At 37.0% G+C, this 21,662-nt stretch overlaps 1 protein-coding gene and 1 non-coding gene across 3 annotated transcripts; one reads left to right on the plus strand and one right to left on the minus strand.

Annotated features, from left to right (window-relative positions):
- Positions 1–852: 852 nt before the first annotated feature.
- LOC127854055 (ninjurin-1-like) lies at positions 853–21,645 on the minus strand. Of its 2 annotated transcripts, XM_052388994.1 has the most exons (5): positions 21,357–21,645; positions 18,247–18,345; positions 15,014–15,112; positions 6,151–6,327; positions 855–4,045 (listed from the first exon to the last, which is right to left on the minus strand). In XM_052388994.1, the coding sequence occupies exons 2-5, from the start codon at positions 18,334–18,336 to the stop codon at positions 3,758–3,760; spliced, it is 654 nt and encodes a 217-aa protein (XP_052244954.1). In that variant the 5' UTR covers positions 18,337–18,345; positions 21,357–21,645; the 3' UTR covers positions 855–3,757. The 2 variants fall into 2 exon arrangements, with proteins under 2 accessions (XP_052244955.1, XP_052244954.1); XM_052388995.1 differs by lacking the exon at positions 15,014–15,112 and having other exon boundaries at positions 853–4,045.
- Trnaf-gaa (transfer RNA phenylalanine (anticodon GAA)) lies at positions 4,895–4,984 on the plus strand. Its single transcript is given in 2 exon segments — positions 4,895–4,931; positions 4,949–4,984. It is a non-coding gene; the product is annotated as a tRNA-Phe (tRNA).
- Positions 21,646–21,662: the final 17 nt, after the last annotated feature.

The raw sequence follows: 21,662 nt of genomic DNA on the forward strand, positions 1-21,662 counted from the left end.
GTTAATAACAATTTATGCTCAATAACTCTTTACAATTTTAACTATTGTTTTAAGACTTTGCAGTACATATCTTGTTTAGTATCTAGAATGGGATTTCATATGGAATGTGTAGGGTCAATGTCACTGTTTGTAGACATCGAATAATTGTTTCATTTTGTATGTACGCAATAACTTAGAAATGAAATTGAGCAATTGCAATGGAACATAATAAATATATTCCGTTTGCCTATGGATTGCAGATTAAATGGGGGGAGGGGGGGGGGGGGAGTTATCATCGTTGATGTCACACGTACTAAAGCAGCCAATAGCATTTACAAGAACACGGAAATTCAAACGCGCTGTAATTCGACGGCACTTGCTATAAGAATGTATTTCTTGCCGTTATTCATGTTTGCCATACACCATATCTGATACAAAAAACAAACACATGCATTCATGTCTGATATATTTTCGTTTCTTTTATTTCAAACTCAAGTGAATGTAAACGTTAAATTACTTACCTTACCGTTAAATTGAATCTTATCTTATCTTTTAAGTATGCTTACTTTGTTAAAGTAAATAATATTTCGTATCTATATGATAAAACATTTAGGTATTTGTTTTACCGATATAACTTGTATATTTGTGTATGTGTTGCTTAACTTTTAACTATCAATTACGGACAAACATAGAATATTATATGTACTCTTACAATCAATACATGATAAGAACAGGGTAAACTAAGTATATATATATATATATATATATATATATATATATATATATATATTTGATAATTTTCTTTACTGCTTCAAATTAAGATAACGATAAACCAACACAATTTAAATGGTAGTATATTATTTGAGTGAACAATTGCTTTTGTTTACTGATGTATATTGTTTATTTGCTTTACATAATAATTTTACAAAAACAATGGGACATAATGTCAGCTGAAAACGAAAAACGTGCAATCAGTACACTTGCGTGTCGTTCCATTAAACATTCATGACTGATAAGCGGCAGCACTACTTAAATTTCAATTACTACTGCTACAACAGCAACCGCAGCGACATTTATAATAAACATAGTTACTTCATCAACTCATTACATCTAGGGCCGATTCTTTTATCAGTATCTTTACAAGGAATAAACAATAGTCATCGTTTCGCCGTATAAAACAAACGTTTGAAATTAGTTTCTTGCTATAGTAAAGAAATAACCGGATGTGTACTTGGTTTTATGGTAAAAGATAGCAGAACATGATGAGAATGATAACGCAAACTACACATGCATTAAGTCGGCTTTTCCAAGCGCGAGGCTTATACAATATTACAATTCGTGTTCATACATAATTAGTTCTCATGAAGCGATCTCTAAGGAGTGCATATGAGGTGAATGAATCACGGTAAATGTAAGTGTTCCTCAAAAGGAAATCAGTTTTCACCGACTAAAACGTGAACGAACTAAGACATATATGTGCAACTTAATACATATTCGTATTTAACTGAGTGAAAACATCGATTTAAATAGCATATGGGTTGTTGAATCGTGTAAAAGTCACGGCTATTTAAATTAACAAAATATGATGACGTACTACTGCGACCTCTACTAGTAGGAATTATAATACCTAACACGAAACATCGAACGCAACTATTAAAGATGCGTTGGACACTTTAAGGGGCCGTCCAACAGATTTTGGCATGTATTGAAGCTTGTCATTAAATGCTTTAAATGCTTTATATTGATAAATTTAAACATTTGAACTTAAAATCGCCAGTAAAAAAGAATACAAATTAAAAAAAAGTAAAAAAAGTAACCCTCAACAGGGCTCGAACCACTGACCCCTGGTTTCCTGGAGTAAAATGCCTCCCGCCTAGTCCACTCGACCATCCACGCTCATGTTAAGAGCGGATGTATTTTAAGTGTTGGCGATAGCTCACATTAATGTTACAGAGCATATATATTTTGCAAATCGGTATATGCTGAGAAGCCTTGGCTACGCTATGGAAAGACAACCACTGCCTGTTGCAGCAGACGACAAATGCTATGAGCGGCTGCTAGGAAAACCAAATGTTTATAGTTCACCACTGGTACACTGCAGTGGGTGTATATGATTAATAGTGTTTAACAGCTTGTAAGACGAGATTGGCCAGTCTAGTGTTTATCATTGAAATCTGTACATATTGACTGCTTTCAGGGAAAACGGGGCTTAATGCATGTCAAATAAGATTAGCCTGTGCATACTGATTAGCCTGTGCAATGCGCACAAGCTAATCAAGGGCGACCTTTCTGATTTTATAATGTTTTCGTTTAAAGAGAGTCTCAGGTACTGGGATGACAATGTATGTATATGCATTAAGCTCTGTTTTCCCAAAATGAAGCTAAAATTATATTTTTTATTAGTGATTAAAACAAAACATATCTGGACCTGTGCTTTAAGACACACTCTTTATAAATTTGAATGGGTTGTGTTCATTTAAAACTTGCAATATAAAAAGCTATAACTGAGTTGCGTCTAAACTTATACAACAGCAAACACATACAGTGCCTTCAGCGCTTTGATTTAGCTATATAAGCAATCCTCGTAGTTTCACAAAATATCGTTTCGCGTTGATACGACGCTTTATCTATTGGACGGCCCCTTTAAGTGTGCTTATAACAGTGGTAGCTTACCATGCCACTAAGTCCTAGTTAAATACGAAAGGTGGTTAATTTAATTCATAGCATCAATTCTATTACCAATTTTACCTATAATAAAATGTTACAAGGAATAAGAAAATATGAAACGAAATGATTGTCCGGGTTTTCTTTATCACCATTTTAGGCAATGGGGCAAACATACAAGTTTTTGCCATTAAATGGGCCTTTTCACAGATTTTTGCGTGTTTTGAAGTTTGTCATTAAATGCTTTATATTGATAAATGTAAACATTGGATTTTAAAAACTCCAGTAAAAAATCAAAAATAAAATTTAAAAAAGGAAAACAAAAGTAGGCCATAGCAGGGCTCGAACTAGTGACCCCGGAATCCTGGAGTAAACGCACTAGCCCACTGAGCTATCCTGCAAAGCGTACATAAGAGGCGTATTTTATAGGTTATATAAGCAATCTTCGTAGTTTCACATATTTAAACGACAACAACAGAACTCTCCAAATTATTCAATCGTTTCGCGTTGCAACGCTTTATTATTTTAAGGTTTTTAAATCGTCAAAAGATGCATATAATGGCTATTTTAGACCATGGTAAATGTTCAGTAATACTGTTTCCTCACAAATATCATAATTAAAACGAAAATTTGCGAATCTGAAACAACTTTTTTTTCAATTTTGTCAATTTACCAAACCGTGAAAAGATCCCTTTAACGTAACCGCGCAAAGTCTTTAATGCACGAATTTCCCCCTTTGTTAAATTAGTTTTTGTAAATGTAAAACTTAGGGTTTCTACACATGCACAAGTATATTTGATGCTTATCAAATCATATAATTTATTTTATTCTGCATTACAATGAATACTTGAATGGGTATGTACACATCTATGAACACATAAGAACGTCCGACACAATTTTGTGATTAAACGTCAAATTTTTCCAAATCCAACTAACAACAGTACACAATACAGTACATTAACCGATATCGTAATTTGTAATTTAACTGTTACTTTATGTTACAGTGTCAAAATGACCTTTTGCTTCGTTGCATTTGAATTTATTTGTTCATAACAAAAACTCGTAACTGCATATGAATAAGAAATAATATTACACAACAGCAGCAACCTATGTCCTAAGTTTTCCCCGCAGCGGCCGCGTCGGTCCCATTTTGCGTGCCAGAACCAACAACACTCATAACTTTGCCCTCATTGTCCCCGCCCCCGCGTGGCTCCACGCCGAAGGCGGTTATGAATACGTTAGACACGATGATGAGCAGCACCAGGATATTGCAGAACTTGTCGAGGCGCTCCTCAATCAGGCGCTGTCGGCGGTCGTTTTTGTGGGCGTTGTGGTCGGCCTTGTGCTCGTCCAGTTTCTTCTCTATGGACCAGATCATCAGCACGCAGATCGTGAATATGTCCTGGGACAAGACATATGCTATCAGTGCATTGTTGGTCGTAGCGTGTCAAGTCTTATTGTGCTATATAAAGTAGAATCATGTCGTTACGTGTCGTATTCAACGTGAGATCGAACCCTGAGCGTCAAGTCGTGTGGCGGCGAGTAAGCAACACTAAAACACTAAATAATATGTAAAACTAATCATATAACGTATTTAACCATCCTAGAATACAAACATTTCAATAAATCAGCAATTCGTCTATGCTCAAAAAGATGGATTATTATTCATGTATAGTTCTTTAGCCATAATTGCGTATTTTGCAATCCATTAAAAAATCCTCGTATATTGTAGTGATTGGCGTCGCTCTGGAGAGCGGCTTATAGTATGTAATGCATTGTTTTCGCTTATGGGAGGAGAAGTTATTTTACGGATCAATGTATATATTTTTGTTTTAAGAATATCTTGCATAGTGGTGATTTTTTGTGTAAATTAGTGTAAATAAGTACTGCATTTGTGCCTATCACATTTATTACAACATTTATTGCCAATAATGCAAAGCTAATTGTTTTAATTAATAACTGATCCACAACTGATCACAGGGGAAAGATCACAGAGACTGGGCAATTACGCGAAACTTTCTGGTTTTGTATAAAAACAAAACATAATCAAAATATATTTATTTTGTGGTTTTTCTAATTTGCTTATTTAGTTGATAATCAATACAGTACCATATTTGACGACCTATCGCGCAAGCAAGTTTATTGGAAGGCGTAGTGGTACGAAAACGTACAATGTATTAGTTTATTAATAGACATATAATAACGATCGCTATACACAACTTTACCAAATAGCAGTACATAAATGATGTCAGCCGGAATAGCTCAGTTGGGAGAGCGTTAGACTGAAGTTGTTTACGCAACAATCATCTAAATGCCCCCGGTTCAATCCCGGGTTCCGGCACGAACGGAACAGTTCGGCGGCTGACAATTTTTTTCAGTCAGGTTAATTAATATAATAAAGGTTTATTTTATGTAGACATTTTAAAATCCATTTTACTACAATTGGACATTTTTATTAAAATTAATGGATGCCGCGTGGTGACAACGTTAATTAAAAGTTCTTACATCACTTAAATATCTTATAAAAAATACACGTGTTTTTATATTAACAAATAAATGCAATCAACACATCTATTATCCATGTATTTTTATGGTTGTCTATCATAGGCCCTAAGTACTATCCCTACCACATATATAGCCCGAAGGGCGACACATATTATTGATTGTAACAATGAGTTGCGATAAAGGAAGCAGCCGCTTATCAATAAATGAAAAACATCGGGACAATAAGTCCAGATTTTTTTCTATTAAATTTGACAAAATAAACAATTTCCACTTGTTTAAAAGATTTCACAACTTTCGTCTGAATCGTTCCAAACTTGTTAAGTGTTTTTATATCAGTATTACTGAACCCTATTGAAAATGATGAATATCGGAGCAATATATCTATTATGATCTTTTACTGAATTTCAAATTATTGTGAAATGCAGCTTCTTTATGCAATTAACAGTTTTCATTCATTTTTTTTCAAACTTTTACAGTGTTTTCATATCAATGAGTACTCAACCCCTATCGTAAATGAGCAACGTAAGAATAAGTTCAGAATCATCTCCCCTTGAAGTTGAGAAAAATATTAAATTACGCTTACAAGATGAAGCAGATTTTTAAAACCTACACAGTTCTGTTCCGTTAATGAAAACTACACACGGATGCCAGTAAAAAAGGAAACCAATGTAAATAAAATGAACTATGAAATATTTGGGAGTTACAACACAAAATCATAGATCATGGTTATTTGGGGGTTATAACACAACATCATAAATAATGGTTATTTGGGGGTTATTACACAAAATTATAGATAATGGTTATACCAGTATCTTTTTCTATTTTGTTTAAAATAATCGGCCAATATATTCATATTTACAGTAGAAAAAAAATCGTTCCATGTAACTTCATTGAATGCCTTTTTACACTGAAATTCCCGACGCCCTTTAATGCTTTGCATCAATACTTATCTTGTTAGTCATACACATGCTGGCGCAAAAAAACTGTGGCGAACGTACTCACCTGTAGACCGATGGACATTAGAATGAAGACGAATATGGGGTAGTAATATTTGTCCTTGTTCTCCAATGAGAGGAGAGTCTTTAGCTGGGACACGTTCGCCATCACCAAGGCGACGTCCATCAACTGGTGGATGAAGTTGCGCATACCAACGTAGATGTTGGGCTGCTCAGCCATTTTCTGGAAGGTGGAATGCGATAAGTTGTAAACTATGAAAGCATATGAGCGAAACGGGAAAACGGGACTTTGCATTTGCGTGAAGTGTCGTGACAGATAAGCAGGTGAAGTCCTCATAGGCTTATCGGGGACGACTTTCCGCTTTAATGGTCTTTTTCGTTAACATGAAGTCTCTGTTGAGCAAATATTCAGTTAAGCGGAAAAGTGGACGATTGAAAATGTGTCACGATCTTACACAGCTCACATTCATTTTTTTTCTCATTGATTAGTTGTCCCTTAGCATATATGAGCAGTAACGATACTATTTACGCTCCTGCCATTTATCTTCGCTTTGTTTACTGGTTATCTATGATGAACGATGACAAGACATATCTGTATTCATACAATTCACAAAGTAAACATGTAGTCCCTAGTAAGGCTAGTGAGGAAAATACTGGGAATTATTATTACAATAATTTTCTATATTTAATCGCCTACAATTAGATAAAAGTTTGTAAATTATGCCATCTAATGGACTATAGACACCGATTAAAGTGATATAAATGCTTTTATTATATACCTGCTTTATGCTCCCCAAAAATACAAATTGTATCAATCGGTAAAATACAACTGCATAGGAATAATTCCAGAAATATTATGCTACTCGCTAGTTTTCCAACACATGGAACAATTGACTAGCGTAATATTCTGTATGTATCATTCAGTGAGTCGGAATACGTTTTTCATTTTAAAATTCTCACTGAGAACGCCAAGACAAGAAAATGATTGAATTTTAATCACCATCATAATAACTATGTAAAATTAAAGAAAGACCAAGACAAAACAAATGCAGTATTTAGAGCATAATTCGAATGTAAAACTGATTATAAGTGTGTTGTATCAATTCTCAAAGCCGGCGATTAAACTATATTATTTTAATTTTAACTGTATAATATATATAGGATCTGGCACGAATTGTCATAGCATACCATATTTTATTAAACGAGTTTAGGAATTTTGTTAGTAAGCGAGCCTTTGGCGAGCTTACTAACGCATGTCCTGGACGAGTTTAACAAAATATGGTATGATATGACAACGAGTGTCAGATCTTTTTTATCACATGGTTTTAAATGAGCAAATTAAACAAATATGTAGGCAAACATAATGATAAATCCCTAATGTTGTTTACATTTCGTGAAGTCATTTGACGTTGCAACGTCATTTCAGCAAAATAACAAAATGCGATTGTAAATGCTGAAATTTTACAGGAGTCGAGAAGATAGGTGATGGTTTCAAGAAGCATTTCAAAGCGCTAGCAGAACATTCAGACAATCCGAATTTTGACAATGAATATCACAAAACAGTAATCAAAGAGTGTAACCTCAAAGCGATATAGTTTTTGAAACAGAAATACAGCCAATTATTCTTGAGGAACTTCAAAGGGCAATACGGGGAATAAAACGCGGGAAAGCACCCGACTACCATGGGCTATCTATTGAATGTGTTCTAAATGGAGGCCCTATTCTACAAAATGTGATTTTGGAACTCTTGAATTCTATCATGTCATCTGGATACGTGACTGAGTGTATGACAATCGGTATCGTAACACCGGTATACAAAAATAAGGGTTCTATGAATGACGCTAGTAACTTCCGAGGAATTACCGTGCTACCTGTTATAGAAAAGATTCTTGAAATAGTTCTAAAACAACAACTTGTTCCAACTCTTTAAAACAAACAGAGTGCTTTCCAACGGGGGTTCACTGCCAAAACCTCATTACTTCACTCAGCGTTGATAGTCGAGGAGGTTTCCCGCGAGTATAAAGATAACGGACAGGACATTGATCTTATGTTCCTCGACGCAAAAGCCGCTTTTGATGTTGTGGATCGTCATCACCTACTACACAGGTTATATCACTCTGGCGTTAATGATAGACATTGGACAATTTTTAACAGTATTCATAAGCAGTCAACTAGTGTTGTGTAATGGGCAAATTCAAGATCAGACCCCTTTGAGGTTCTACAAGGTGTAAGACAAGGAGGGATCACCAGTACTGACCAATACAAGATTTACATCAATCCTCTGCTGAAACGTTTGGAGATGGCGGACGAAGGATGTGTTATAGGTGATGTCAGGTGTAACACAAGTGCATGTGAAGACGATGTTACGTTGAATTCTGAAAAACCAGGAGAAACATCAGTTCTTATAAGTATGGCCGAAACATTTGCAAACTGTGAAAGATATGTTTTACAGCAGACGAAGACGGAAGCTCTCAAAGTGGTTACAAGTTCTAGAAAGTCGAAGAAGATTTTGAAATATATGGAAATAAAATTACAAATACTAATACCAGTACTCATCTAGGTTTGAAACGATCTCACACTATCAGTTCTACAGCGGAACAGAATCGATAACAATATTCAAAAGGCAAGAAGAACAGCATATAGCTTTATGCCGTCAGGATTCTATGGTGCTGGTGGTTTGGACGTCCTATCAGTTCTACATATTTTAAAAATGCATATCATTCCCATTCTGTTATATGGACTAGAAGTAATCTTACCTAAAAAGACACAAATAGTTAAACTCGAAACCTTTCAAAAACGAATACTCAAGCAACTATTTGTGTTACCTAGTAGTACACCTGACATTGCAATCTACTCAATAAGTGGTCTCCTGCCTGTACAAATCCAGATACACAAGAGAGCTCTAATCATGTATAACATTGTGTGTCTACAAAATGAAAGTGCAGTGGAACGTCGTATAGCTGTTAGACAGTTGGCTGTAAAGGGCAACAAGAGCGCTAGTTGGTTTGTAGACATCCGTTAGTTATTCTGGCTGTGCGAACTTGGCGATCAAGACGATTTGCTCGAGTCTCCAACAGAAAAGCACCACTGGAAGAGAACAGTTAATAAGAAAATAAACAATATATGGTTACAAAAGGCAATAGCTGAATCAAAAACAATGAAAACTTTACAAAATCTTAACATGAACATGGTGAAGCCAGGAAAAAACACATCCTCTTCTACAACAACATTCATTCATGACGTTTTTCCGCTAACATGCACGCGACGTCATGTTCACTATCGACGCCACTTCTTATGTTGAACATATACAAGTTCGTATTAACGTTTATTGAAAGGTCGAATCTAACGCAACTTTTTTTCGTAGTTTTCACTATACGATCATACGCAACATTTTGGTGCCGTGACTAAAAGCACAATGCAACTCAACACACACATTTCGTTGCGTGCAGCTCAGCGTCGGATAATAGCGAAACAATTTGAGAAACTTGAAGAAATTTCTTCAACCTCCGAGTCGCAGAAACTACTGGACATCATTCAAGAGAAAGATCTTACGATCAGAGGATTGAATAAAAAGATCATCAACCATGCAGACCTCGGAGATATAGAAACTGAACTATTCGACAGTGAGGAATATTCCATTGAACTTGAAATGAGCATACACAGATATCAAGAAAAAATCAAGAAATTAGGTTAGACAACATTTGAACAAAGAGATGAAAATCAAAATCATTTCACGACGAGCGAAGTACGACATTCAACGCAACCGGAAAAGGAACATGTTCCAACCCAAACATCTAATAGAGCCAATAACGTAACTGCGTCTACGAAACTCCCGAAACTGACATTGCCTACCTTCAGTGGTAACATTAGCGAGTGGCAAACATTTTGGGACTCATTTGATTCAGCAGTGCACCAGAACCCAACACTTACGGATGTACAGAAGTTTTCTTATCTTCGATCTTTAATCGAAGGGAGCGCAGCTATGGCAATCGGTGGTTTGTACAGAAGTTTTCTTATCTTCCATCTTTAATCGAAGGGAGCGCAGCTTTGGCGATCGGTAGTTAGGCAGAAACTACCAGAGTGCGATCGAACTATTGCGGGAACGCTACGGGCAGACGCACAAAATCATTGATAACTTCATGACATTATTATTAGAACTTCCGCCACCCCGCAATTCTGTACATAGTCTTCGTGAATTTCACGACAAAATGGAAACCTATATCCGGGGTCTAGAGTCACTGGGACAGTCACAAGATTCGTTCGGAGATCTACTTGTTCAAATCATAATGAAGAAGCTACACCGGATGTGCGACGCACCTTTATCAGGAACTACTGAGATGACAAGTGGCAGCTTCAGGAGCTACGTGTGGCCATCGGGCGGGAAATCAGAATCATAGACGCCGGCTATAGCAACGATCAAGACTTTTATCTCCCGACATTCATCACAGCTTCAAAAAGGGAGGTAAGCCGTCCCATGAAAAGTAATGTAAAACCGCCGATATGTCCATTTTGTAGTGAAAATCATCAACCCCAGGTTTGCAACAAGATTATAGACATTAACCAGAGAATTGACATTGTGAAAAGCAAACACCTGTGTTTCAATTGCCTGAACCACCATAAGGTGTCGGAATGCAAACCTAAATTTCGATGTCGACATTGTAAAAGTAAACACCACAGCAGCATTTGCACAAAGAAGACGACACCCGCTTCGTTCATGAAAACGGAAGTCATTCCCTTCAAGTCGGCTAAGACCAACAGTGCAATCTTACACACTGCCTCCCATGATAGAACAAACGTTTTATTGAAGACTGCTGTAGCCGAAGTTCTATCTCAAAGTCATAGTTCTTTCGCCAACATTTTACTTGACGAGGGTGCACAGCGATCCTTTATTACATAGGACCTCGCGAGGGTTTTACATCTCCATGTTACCGGACATGATACAATTTCTCTGGCTTCGTTCGGAGAAATGTCACAAGGGGTTCGGTCCATACCTTCACGCGAGATTTACCTGAAAAGCGAGTCGAGGGATTTGATAAAACTGGAAATTCTTGTAGTGCCAACAATAGCCGTGCCATAACAGAACATACCCACAGAAATACGTCATTTGGAGTATCTGAGAGGTCTGAAATTAGCCCACCCGCTCACGGAACACAACAACGATTTATTTGAAATTTCGCTTCTGGTTGGTGCGGATTATTATAGGGATATAATTTGAGACCGAGTAATCAGAGGCAACGAACCAACAGCGGTCAAATCGAAGATTGGTTAATTGTTGATGGGACCACTTCCGGTATCAGGACATCGAACCAATGACCTACACATGATGAATGTCATCAGCGCTCCACCAAGTACATTTGAAATTGAGAAGTTTTTGAAGCTTGAGTCTATGGGAATATCTTCAGAAGAGTCAACAGACGGTACATCCGTAAACCTTCAAGAAAACATGAGCAACAACATTTCATTCGAAGATGATCGGTTTGTGGCAAATTACCATGGAGAGGCTACCATACGCCGATTATCTAAAGAACCGGAAGTGTTAAAAACGTACCGAGAGATAATCGCCGATCAGCTAAAAGGAGGTGTGATTGAGAAAGTAGATCAACAAGACGTACACACAGTGCATTACAACCCACATCATGGAGTGAAAAAGGACTCGGTAACTACACCTATACGTATCGTATATGACTGCAGTTTTTGCCAATCACGTGTCCAACCAAGCCTCAACGACTGTCCCATGTCCGCCCCACCTGAATTGAATGACCTAACGGGGATTCTGGTATGGTTCAGGATGCACAAATATGCGGTAGCCACTGATATTGAGAAGGCGTTTTTTACAAATTGGTCTTCATTAATCTGACAGAGACGCCACGCACTTCCTGTGGTTGAGTGACCCGAGTGACCCGTGCAGTTCACTGACCACATATATATTCAGTACTGTTCTGTTTGGTGCAAAGTGCTCGCCATTCATTGTAAGTGCCAAAATTCGTATGCATTTTGAACTAAACAGTAGTGAATGGGTGACCAATTATTTGACAAGAGATTTGAACGTTTACAACGTGTTATCAAGTTTCTCTTATGAACAAGATCTACTTCAGTTTTATTCAACTTCGAGAAAACTGATGTCAGCGGCAGGTTTCAATCTACGTGCTTGGAACTCAAATAGTGAACAACTTCGCGCTAAGGCATCCGAAGAGAAATTGCTAGACACGGACACTTGCACAAAAATTCTTGGAATGCAATGGATCTGTAATGAAGATACATTGACGTTTGCGGGAAGACAGATAGAAACAAAAGGCGTGATTACCAAACGTGCAATTTTACAACAAATCTCACGATTATTTGATCCACTCGGATTACTGAGTCCTATTACAGTAAGGGCGAAGATTATTCTTCAAGAATTGTGGCAACAGAAATTTAATTGGGACAGCCCATTACCAATTTATGTACAAGACAAATGGCGTAATGTTGCGTCGGACCTGAACTCTACAGTCAAAATCAATTTCCGACGTAGCTACTTTAATGGCAACCATAACGTCATTGCTGAAAAAAAAAAACTTCACGTATTCTGTGACGCCGGTATGTCGTCAAACGGTGCGACAGCAAACATTTCCAAGGGTTTCGAGGCCACGCTGATGATGTCAAAAAATCGCGTCGCTCCGTTGAAAAAAAAATTACCATACCGAGATTGGAGTTGATGGAGGCAGTGACAGGTGCCCGGCTGTGCCAACATATCATACAACAGACAGGCCTTTCCGAGGAGTACCTGTGGTCTGATAGCCAGATCGTTTTGCACTGGCTAGTATCAAAGAAAACGCTACCACGATTTGTTCAGAACAGACTTACAGAAATACAAAGTTTGACTTAGAACCGGAAGTGGAGGTATTGGGACTCATGAAAATCCCGCCGATTTATTGACGCGAGGCTTATCAACATAACAACTCCACTTGAGTGAACTGTGGTTCAAAGGACCGACGTGACTTTCTACAACCGAAGCTTGGTCTGAGTGGCAACATACTAGTGACATGGTTACTGTGGCAACAGTAATGGCAACAAATAACTCGCAAGAATTTATTGACATGAAAATATTCAGTTCGTTTCAGAAACTGATCAAAGTGACTGCCTATGTTCTGCGATTTATTGATTATTGTCGGCAATGGACGAAAACCAGCAGGCATAGAGCTGATCATTCAAGAAATGACAAAAGCTGAAACAGTATGTATTCGAACCTGCCAGATGACATCATATGCTTAAGAAATCCAGTGTTTATTATATAACAAGAAGGTATCGCCGCTTGTTAAACAGCTTAAGCTTTTCATGAATGACACTGTGATTCGTTGTGGTGGACGCATTCATAATGCAGCCTTAGAAGAAGAGACGATACATCCGATTTTGCTGTCGGCAAAGCATGCATTCACGCACTTGGTAGTCAAGGAGGCACATGAGAGGTTACACCATGCCGGACCCAGCTCAACTATAACACTTCTGAGAGGAAAATACTGGATACCAGCTATACGTCCATGCGTTCGTTCGGTATTACGAAAGTGCGTGACCTGCAGAAAGGTTTCTGGTAGACTATACAAAGCACCAGACCGTCCTCCGTAACCGTGGACAAGAGTGTCAGACGTAGCCCCGTTCACGTATACAGGTGTTGACTATTCCGTAGCTCTCAGTGTACGTGACAATAACGGAAACGACATAAAAACATACATATGTCTGTTTACATGCGCCAGTACGAGAGCCGTTCACTTGGAACTGGTACCAGATCTGTTGGCGGAGTCATTCCTGGTTGCAATTAGGCGCTTCTGTAGTCGCAAATCAACACCAAAAATTATGATGTCTGATAACGGCACGACATTCACGGCTGCTGCTAGACATTTGAATGATTTGTGTGAATCTGCGGTGGTGCGTGATGCATTCAACAACCGATTAATCGAATGGAAATTCATTCCTACAAGAGCCCCTTGGTTTGGGGGTTGGTGGGAAAGATTGATCGGTCTCACCAAAAAATGTATTAAAGAAGGTACTTGGTAAAGCGTACGTGACACATGAAACACTACAGACTATTGTCTCTGAAGCAGAAGCCGTTATCAACGACAGCCCCCTTACTTACGTCTCTTTCGGCGAGCCAGGAAAGCCGGAAACACTGACGCCTGCCCATCTTCTATATGGAAGACGAATAACGTCACTTCCTGTCGAGCTTGCGACATTGCCAGCAGGTTATCGCATCAATCGTTCGTCGCTTGTGAAGCAAGGTACTCGACGAGTGCAACTCATACAGAACTTCCGCGAAAGATGGCGCCGTGAATACCTGACGGCACTCAGAGAAAGAAGTCAAGAAGGCAATAACAACCAGACGATATCCGTAGGCGACGTCGTACAGATACAAGATGACTGCCCGAGGACGCAGTGGCGCTTGGCCATTGTGGAGGAACTCGTGCCGGGAAATGACGGACTCGTTCGTTCGGCGAAAGTTAAAACAAAAAATGGACTCACGCATCTACCAATAGTGAAACTTTATCCAATTGATGAATGTGAGAACAATATCTAAAGACTGTTTATATAATGTGATAATAGAGACTTTATGTGAATATTGCGATTGGCAGACACTTGCGTTAATTTAATAATACTAAAAAAATATTTATACATTATTTCATGTTATAGTTTACTGTTGTTAGAATTGATATTATTTCGAGGCCCGGACTATGTCGGGAATTCATTACGTAAAGATTTTTCCGTTAACATGCACGCGGCGTCATGTTCACTATCGAAGTCACATCTTATGTTGTACATATACACTTTCGTATTAACGTTTATTAAAAGGTCGAACCTAACGCAACTATTTTTCGTAGTTTTCACTAAACGATCATAATCAAAAAATCGCGTCGCTTCTTTGAAAAAGTTAACCATACCGAGATTGAAGCTACTTGCGGCTGTGACAGGTGCTCGGGTTGATTTTCCTTCTCGATAGCTTCGTCATGACTCTGTCTAGTCTGGGTCATGTTTGGCACCTGTTTGAAAAAGTAATGTTTCAGGTCGTTACTTGAACATTTATTTGCTAAAATAAATTAATTACAAGCATCATTGCTTTATTATTTTTTTTTAAGTATACATATATTGCTAAGAATTAAAAATGGAGAATCATTAATATTCAATATTCAATTAAAAAAAGCAATAAACATACATCAAAGCTTGAAAATTTCATTGAATTTTTGTTCCATTTTATTTCACGCGAACGCATATTTTTTCAGTTGTAATCCTAATTAAAACTTTATCAATCAGTTGCGAATAAAAAAAGAAAATCTTTCCTGAGAATGATCAACATTTTCGCTCACCTTTAACTGAAAATATCCTTTAAATTTAGAGTATCAATCCGTGTTACATTAAAAATTATGCTTTTAGGTTTTATTATATTTGCTTGTTTAAATCTGAATGATTCTTGTCTTCGTTATATTTATTTATAAATAATTTATAAACTTTCTGACGTGCGCGCGAAAATGTGAAAAAACTATATAATATTTTAAGGCATTTAATTATGTTACTGGTTAACTATGATGAACGATGGCAAGACATACATGTATTCATAAAATTCACAAAGTAAACATGTAGTCCCTAGTCAGGCTGGTGAGAAAAATACTGGGAATTATTAACACAATAATTTTCTATATTTAATCCGCTAAAATTAGATAAAAGTTTGTAAGTTTTGCCATCTAATGGACTATAGACAACGATTAAAGTGATATAAATGCTTGAATCTCTCAGTGAGTCGGAATACTTTTTTCATACCAAAATTCTCACTGAGAATGCCAAGACAAGTAAATGATTGAATTTTAATCACCATCATAATAACTATGTAAAACTAAAGAAAGACCAAGACAAAACACAAGCAGTATTTAGAGCATAATTCGAATGTCAAAATTATTATAAGTTTGTTGCATTAATTCTCAAAACCGGAAATAAAACTACATTATTTCAATAATAAAATCTTAAAGTATAAATTTTGATGTAAAACGAATTGATCCTCTTTGCATGTTTAAATCTGAATGATTCATGTGTTCGTTATATTTATATATAATTTATATTATTAACTAAATTATGCTGAAATTAGCGCGAAAATGTGAACAAACCATATGATATGTTAAGGTATTTAATAAGGTGATTCATGAATCAAACACTTTTTATACTTTTATACTTTATATGATGTGGTCATTGATTAATATAAATATAACAAGAGCACCACCTTGCCGGTGCAGACCGCTCATCTATTTTTCTTTTTAAAGATGAAGGGACCTATCTCAAGTTCAATCACAAAGGAGGGAGGGGTGGAGTAGAGTGGGGTGTAAAGTGTGGGGGTGTGGTCATTTATTACATTATCGTCCAAAAATGCAATGGACGAAAACCAGCAGGCATAGAGCTGATCATTCAAGAAATGACAAAAGCTGAAACAGTATGTATTCGAACCTGCCAGATGACATCATATGCTTAAGAAATCCAGTGTTTATTATATAACAAGAAGGTATCGCCGCTTGTTAAACAGCTTAAGCTTTTCATGAAGGACAATGTGATTCGTTGTGGTGGACGCAATCATAATGCAGCCTTAGAAGAAGAGACGATACATCCGATGTTGCTGTCGGCAAAGCATGCATTCACGCACTTGGTAGTCAAGGAGGCACATGAGCGGTTACACCATGCCGGACCCAGCTCAACTATAACACTTCTGAGAGGAAAATACTGGATACCAGCTATACGTCCATGCGTTCGTTCGGTATTACGAAAGTGCGTGACCTGCAGAAAGGTTTCTGGTAGACTATACAAAGCACCAGACCGTCCTCCGTAACCGAGGACAAGAGTGTCAGACGTAGCCCCGTTCACGTATACAGGTGTTGACTATTCCGTAGCTCTCAGTGTACGTGACAATAACGGAAACGACATAAAAACATACATATGTCTGTTTACATGCGCCAGTACGAGAGCCGTTCACTTGGAACTGGTACCAGATCTGTTGGCGGAGTCATTCCTGGTTGCAATTAGGCGCTTCTGTAGTCGCAAATCAACACCAAAAATTATGATGTCTGATAACGGCACGACATTCACGGCTGCTGCTAGACATTTGAATGATTTGTGTGAATCTGCGGTGGTGCGTGATGAATTCAACAACCGATTAATCGAATGGAAATTCATTCCTACAAGAGCCCCTTGGTTTGGGGGTTGGTGGGAAAGATTGATCGGTCTCACCAAAAATGTATTAAAGAAGGTACTTGGTAAAGCGTACGTGACACATGAAACACTACAGACTATTGTCTCTGAAGCAGAAGCCGTTATCAACGACAGCCCCCTTACTTACGTCTCTTTCGGCGAGCCAGGAAAGCCGGAAACACTGACGCCTGCCCATCTTCTATATGGAAGACGAATAACGTCACTTCCTGTCGAGCTTGCGACATTGCCAGCAGGTTATCGCATCAATCTTTCGTCGCTTGTGAAGCAAGGTACTCGACGAGTGCAACTCATACAGAACTTCCGCGAAAGATGGCGCCGTGAATACCTGACGGCACTCAGAGAAAGAAGTCAAGTACGGGGCAATAACAACCAGACGATATTCGTAGGCGACGTCGTACAGATACAAGATGACTGCCCGAGGACGCAGTGGCGCTTGGCCATTGTGGAGGAACTCGTGCCGGGAAATGACGGACTCGTTCGTTCGGCGAAAGTTAAAACAAAAAATGGACTCACGCATCTACCAATAGTGAAACTTTATCCAATTGATGAATGTGAGAACAATATCTAAAGACTGTTTATATAATGTGATAATAGAGACTTTATGTGAATATTGCGATTGGCAGACACTTGCGTTAATTTAATAATACTAAAAAATATTTATACATTATTTCATGTTATAGTTTACTGTTGTTAGAATTGATATTATTTCGAGGCCCGGACTATGTCGGGAATTCATTACGTTGAGATTTTTCCGTTAACATGCACGCGGCGTCATGTTTACTATCGAAGTCACATCTTATGTTGTACATATACACTTTCGTATTAACGTTTATTAAAAGGTCGAACCTAACGCAACTATTTTTCGTAGTTTTCACTAAACGATCATACGCAAAAAATCGCGTCGCTTCTTTGAAAAAGTTAACCATACCGAGATTGAAGCTACTGGCGGCTGTGACAGGTGCCCGGGTTGATTTTCCTTCTCGATAGCTTCGTCATGACTCTGTCTAGTCTGGGCCATGTTTGGCACCTGTTTGAAAAAGTAATGTTTCATGTCGTTACTTGAACATTTATTTGCTAAAATAAATTAATTACAAGCATCATTTCTTGAATTATTTTTTTAGGTATACATGTATTGCTAAGAATTAAAAATGGAGAATCATTAATATTCAATATTCAATTAAAAAAAGCAATAAACATACATCATAGCTTGAAAAAATAAATTTCATTGAATTTTTGTTCCATTTTATTTCACGCGAACGCATATTTTTTCAGTTGTAATCCTAATTTAAACTTTATCAATGAGTTGCGAATAAAAAAAGAAAATCTTTCCTGAGAATGATCAACATTTTCGCTCACCTTTAACTGAAAATATCCTTTAAATTTAGAGTATCAATCCGTGTTACATTAAAAATTATGCTTTTTGGTTTTATTATATTTGCTTGTTTAAATCTGAATGATTCTTGTCTTCGTTATATTTATTTATAAATAATTTATAAACTTTCTGACGTGCGCGCGAAAATGTGAACAAACTATATAATATTTTAAGGCATTTAATTATGTTGCTGGTTAACTATGATGAACGATGGCAAGACATACATGTATTCATAAAATTCACAAAGTAAACATGTAGTCCCTAGTCAGGCGGGTGAGAAAAATACTGGGAATTATTAACACAATAATTTTCTATATTTAATCCGCTAAAATTAGATAAAAGTTTGTAAGTTTTGCCATCTAATGGACTATAGACAACGATTAAAGTGATATAAATGCTTGAATCTCTCAGTAAGTCGAAATACTTTTTTCATACCAAAATTCTCACTGAAAATGCCAAGACAAGTAAATGATTGAATTTTAATCACCATCATAATAACTATGTAAAACGAAAGAAAGACCAAGACGAAACACATGCAGTATTTAGAGCATAATTCGAATGTCAAAATTATTATAAGTTTGTTGCATTAATTCTCAAAACCGGAAATAAAACTACATTATTTCAATAATAAAATCTTAAAGTATAAATTTTGATGTAAAACGAATTGATCCTCTTTGCATATTTAAATATGAATGATTCTTGTGTTCGTTATATTTATAAATAATTTATATTATTAATTAAATTATGCTGAAATTAGCGCGAAAATGTGAACAAACCATATGATATGTTAAGGTATTTAATAAGGTGATTCATGAATCAAACACTTTTTTTTATACTTTTATACGTTATATGATGTGGTCATTGATTAATATAAATATAACAAGAGCACCACCTTGCCGGTGCAGACCGCTCATCTATTTTTCTTTTTAAAGATGAAGGGACCTATCTCAAGTTCAATCACAAAGGAGGGAGGGGTGGAGTAGAGTGGGGTGTAAAGTGTGGGGGTGTGGTCATTTTTTTTTGGGGGGGGGAGGGGTAGGGGGGGGGGAGTCTTGGGTGGGATGGTTGGACGGTATTTAAAAAATAAAATAATACAAAAAAAATATTTGTGTTTTTTAACCATGTTTTTTTTTAAATGTGTTTTTTAACCATGTTTAAAAAAACTTTTTTTGGGGGGTGGGGGGGGGGGTATAGTGTTAGGGTGTGGTGGTCATTTATTAGATGATCTTTAAGAAAAAAACAACTTTTTTTGGGGGGGGGGGATTCGTGGGGGGGGGGGGGTCGGGGGATGGTTTGGGTGTAGTCTATTGTGGTTTGTCAGGTAAGAGTTGTTTTGTCAAAGTATCAATCAAATCTAATCATAAATAAAGAAGTTATGGCAATTTTAGCAGAATTTAATAATTTGACCTTGAGAGTCAAGGTCATTCAAAGGTCAAGGTAAAATTCAACTTGCCAGGTACAGTACCTTCATGATAGCATGAAAGTATTTGAAGTTTGAAAGCAAATAGCCTTTATACTTTAGAAGTAAAGTGGATCTAAACACAAAATTTAACCATATATTCAAAGTTACTAAGTCAAAGAAGGGCCATAATTCCGTAAAAATGACAACCAGAGTTACATTAGTTTGCCTGCACAGTCCCCTTATTATAGTTAGTAAGTGTTGCAAGTATGAAAGTAATAGCTTTGATACTTTAGCAATAATGTGGACCTAAACACAAAACTTAACCAAATTTTCAATTTTCTAAGTATAAAAAGGGCACATAATTCTGTCAAAATGCAAGTCAGGGTTACATGACTTTGCCTGCACAGTCCCTTTATTATAGTTAGTAAGTGTTGCAAGTATGAAAGCAATATCTTTGATACTTTAGGAATAAAGTGAACATAAACACAAAACTGAACCAAATTTTCAATTTTCTAAGTATAAAAAGGGCACATAATTCTGTCAAAATGCCAGTCAACTTACATAACTTTGCCTGCACAGTTCCCTTATGATAGTTAGTAAGTGTTGCAAGTATGAAAGCAATAGCTTTGATGCTTAAGGAATAAAATGGACCTAAACACAAAACTTAACCAAAATTTCAATTTTCTAAGTATAAAAAGGGCACATAATTCTGTCAAAATGCACGCCAGAGTTATCTAACTTTGCCTGCCCAGTCCCCTCATGATAGTAAGTAAGTGTACCAAGTTTGAATGCAACAGCATTGATACTTTATGAGAAAAGAGGACCTAAACGCAAAACTTAACCGGACGCCGACGCCGACGCTGACGCCGACGCTGACGCCGACGCTGACGCCGACGCAGACGCCGACGCCAAGGTGATGACAATAGCTCATAATTTTTTTTCAAAAAATAGATGAGCTAAAATAGTTGATAATAATACAATCAACTTTTATTGCATTTTGGTCCTTTAGGTACATAATTATTTAATATTATATATAATGTATATATTTATATATATATATATATATTTTACGCACAATTGAATACTTTGAAAAAGAAAAAGAAAAACGATAGTTGCATTGACTTGTTTACTTAAACACTTTGAATTGAAACTCTTGGTGTGGTTGCAAAATGTTCAATAAAGAAAAACAATAAAAATACCTTACATTCTCGTCACATTCACATGTACTATTTAAAAAATAATAAAAAAGCAAAACAGAGCTTACCTTTCACATGAACATAAGATCCCTAAATGAAGACTTGAATCGCAACTGCGCCGATAGCTGCATTTGATTTTCATGGAGTTTGTTATCGCCTATTACACAGCAAGCCCGTCGACATAGATAGATGCGATGTTATCCTTATCTCCTGTTATCAACAGACAGACAGACAGACAGACTGTCTGCCGTATTATCAACGTGGCCTAAAATTTTGTAAAAACTGTCAAATACACAAATGAAGATGTGCGCGCGTGGGTATAAGATGTTATGATGCGAAGAGGAATGTTCCTTGTTTACAAACCGCGCTGGCAA

The sequence above is a fragment of the Dreissena polymorpha genome, chromosome 12, assembly GCF_020536995.1.
Source record: "Dreissena polymorpha isolate Duluth1 chromosome 12, UMN_Dpol_1.0, whole genome shotgun sequence".
Lineage (NCBI taxonomy): Eukaryota > Metazoa > Mollusca > Bivalvia > Myida > Dreissenidae > Dreissena > Dreissena polymorpha.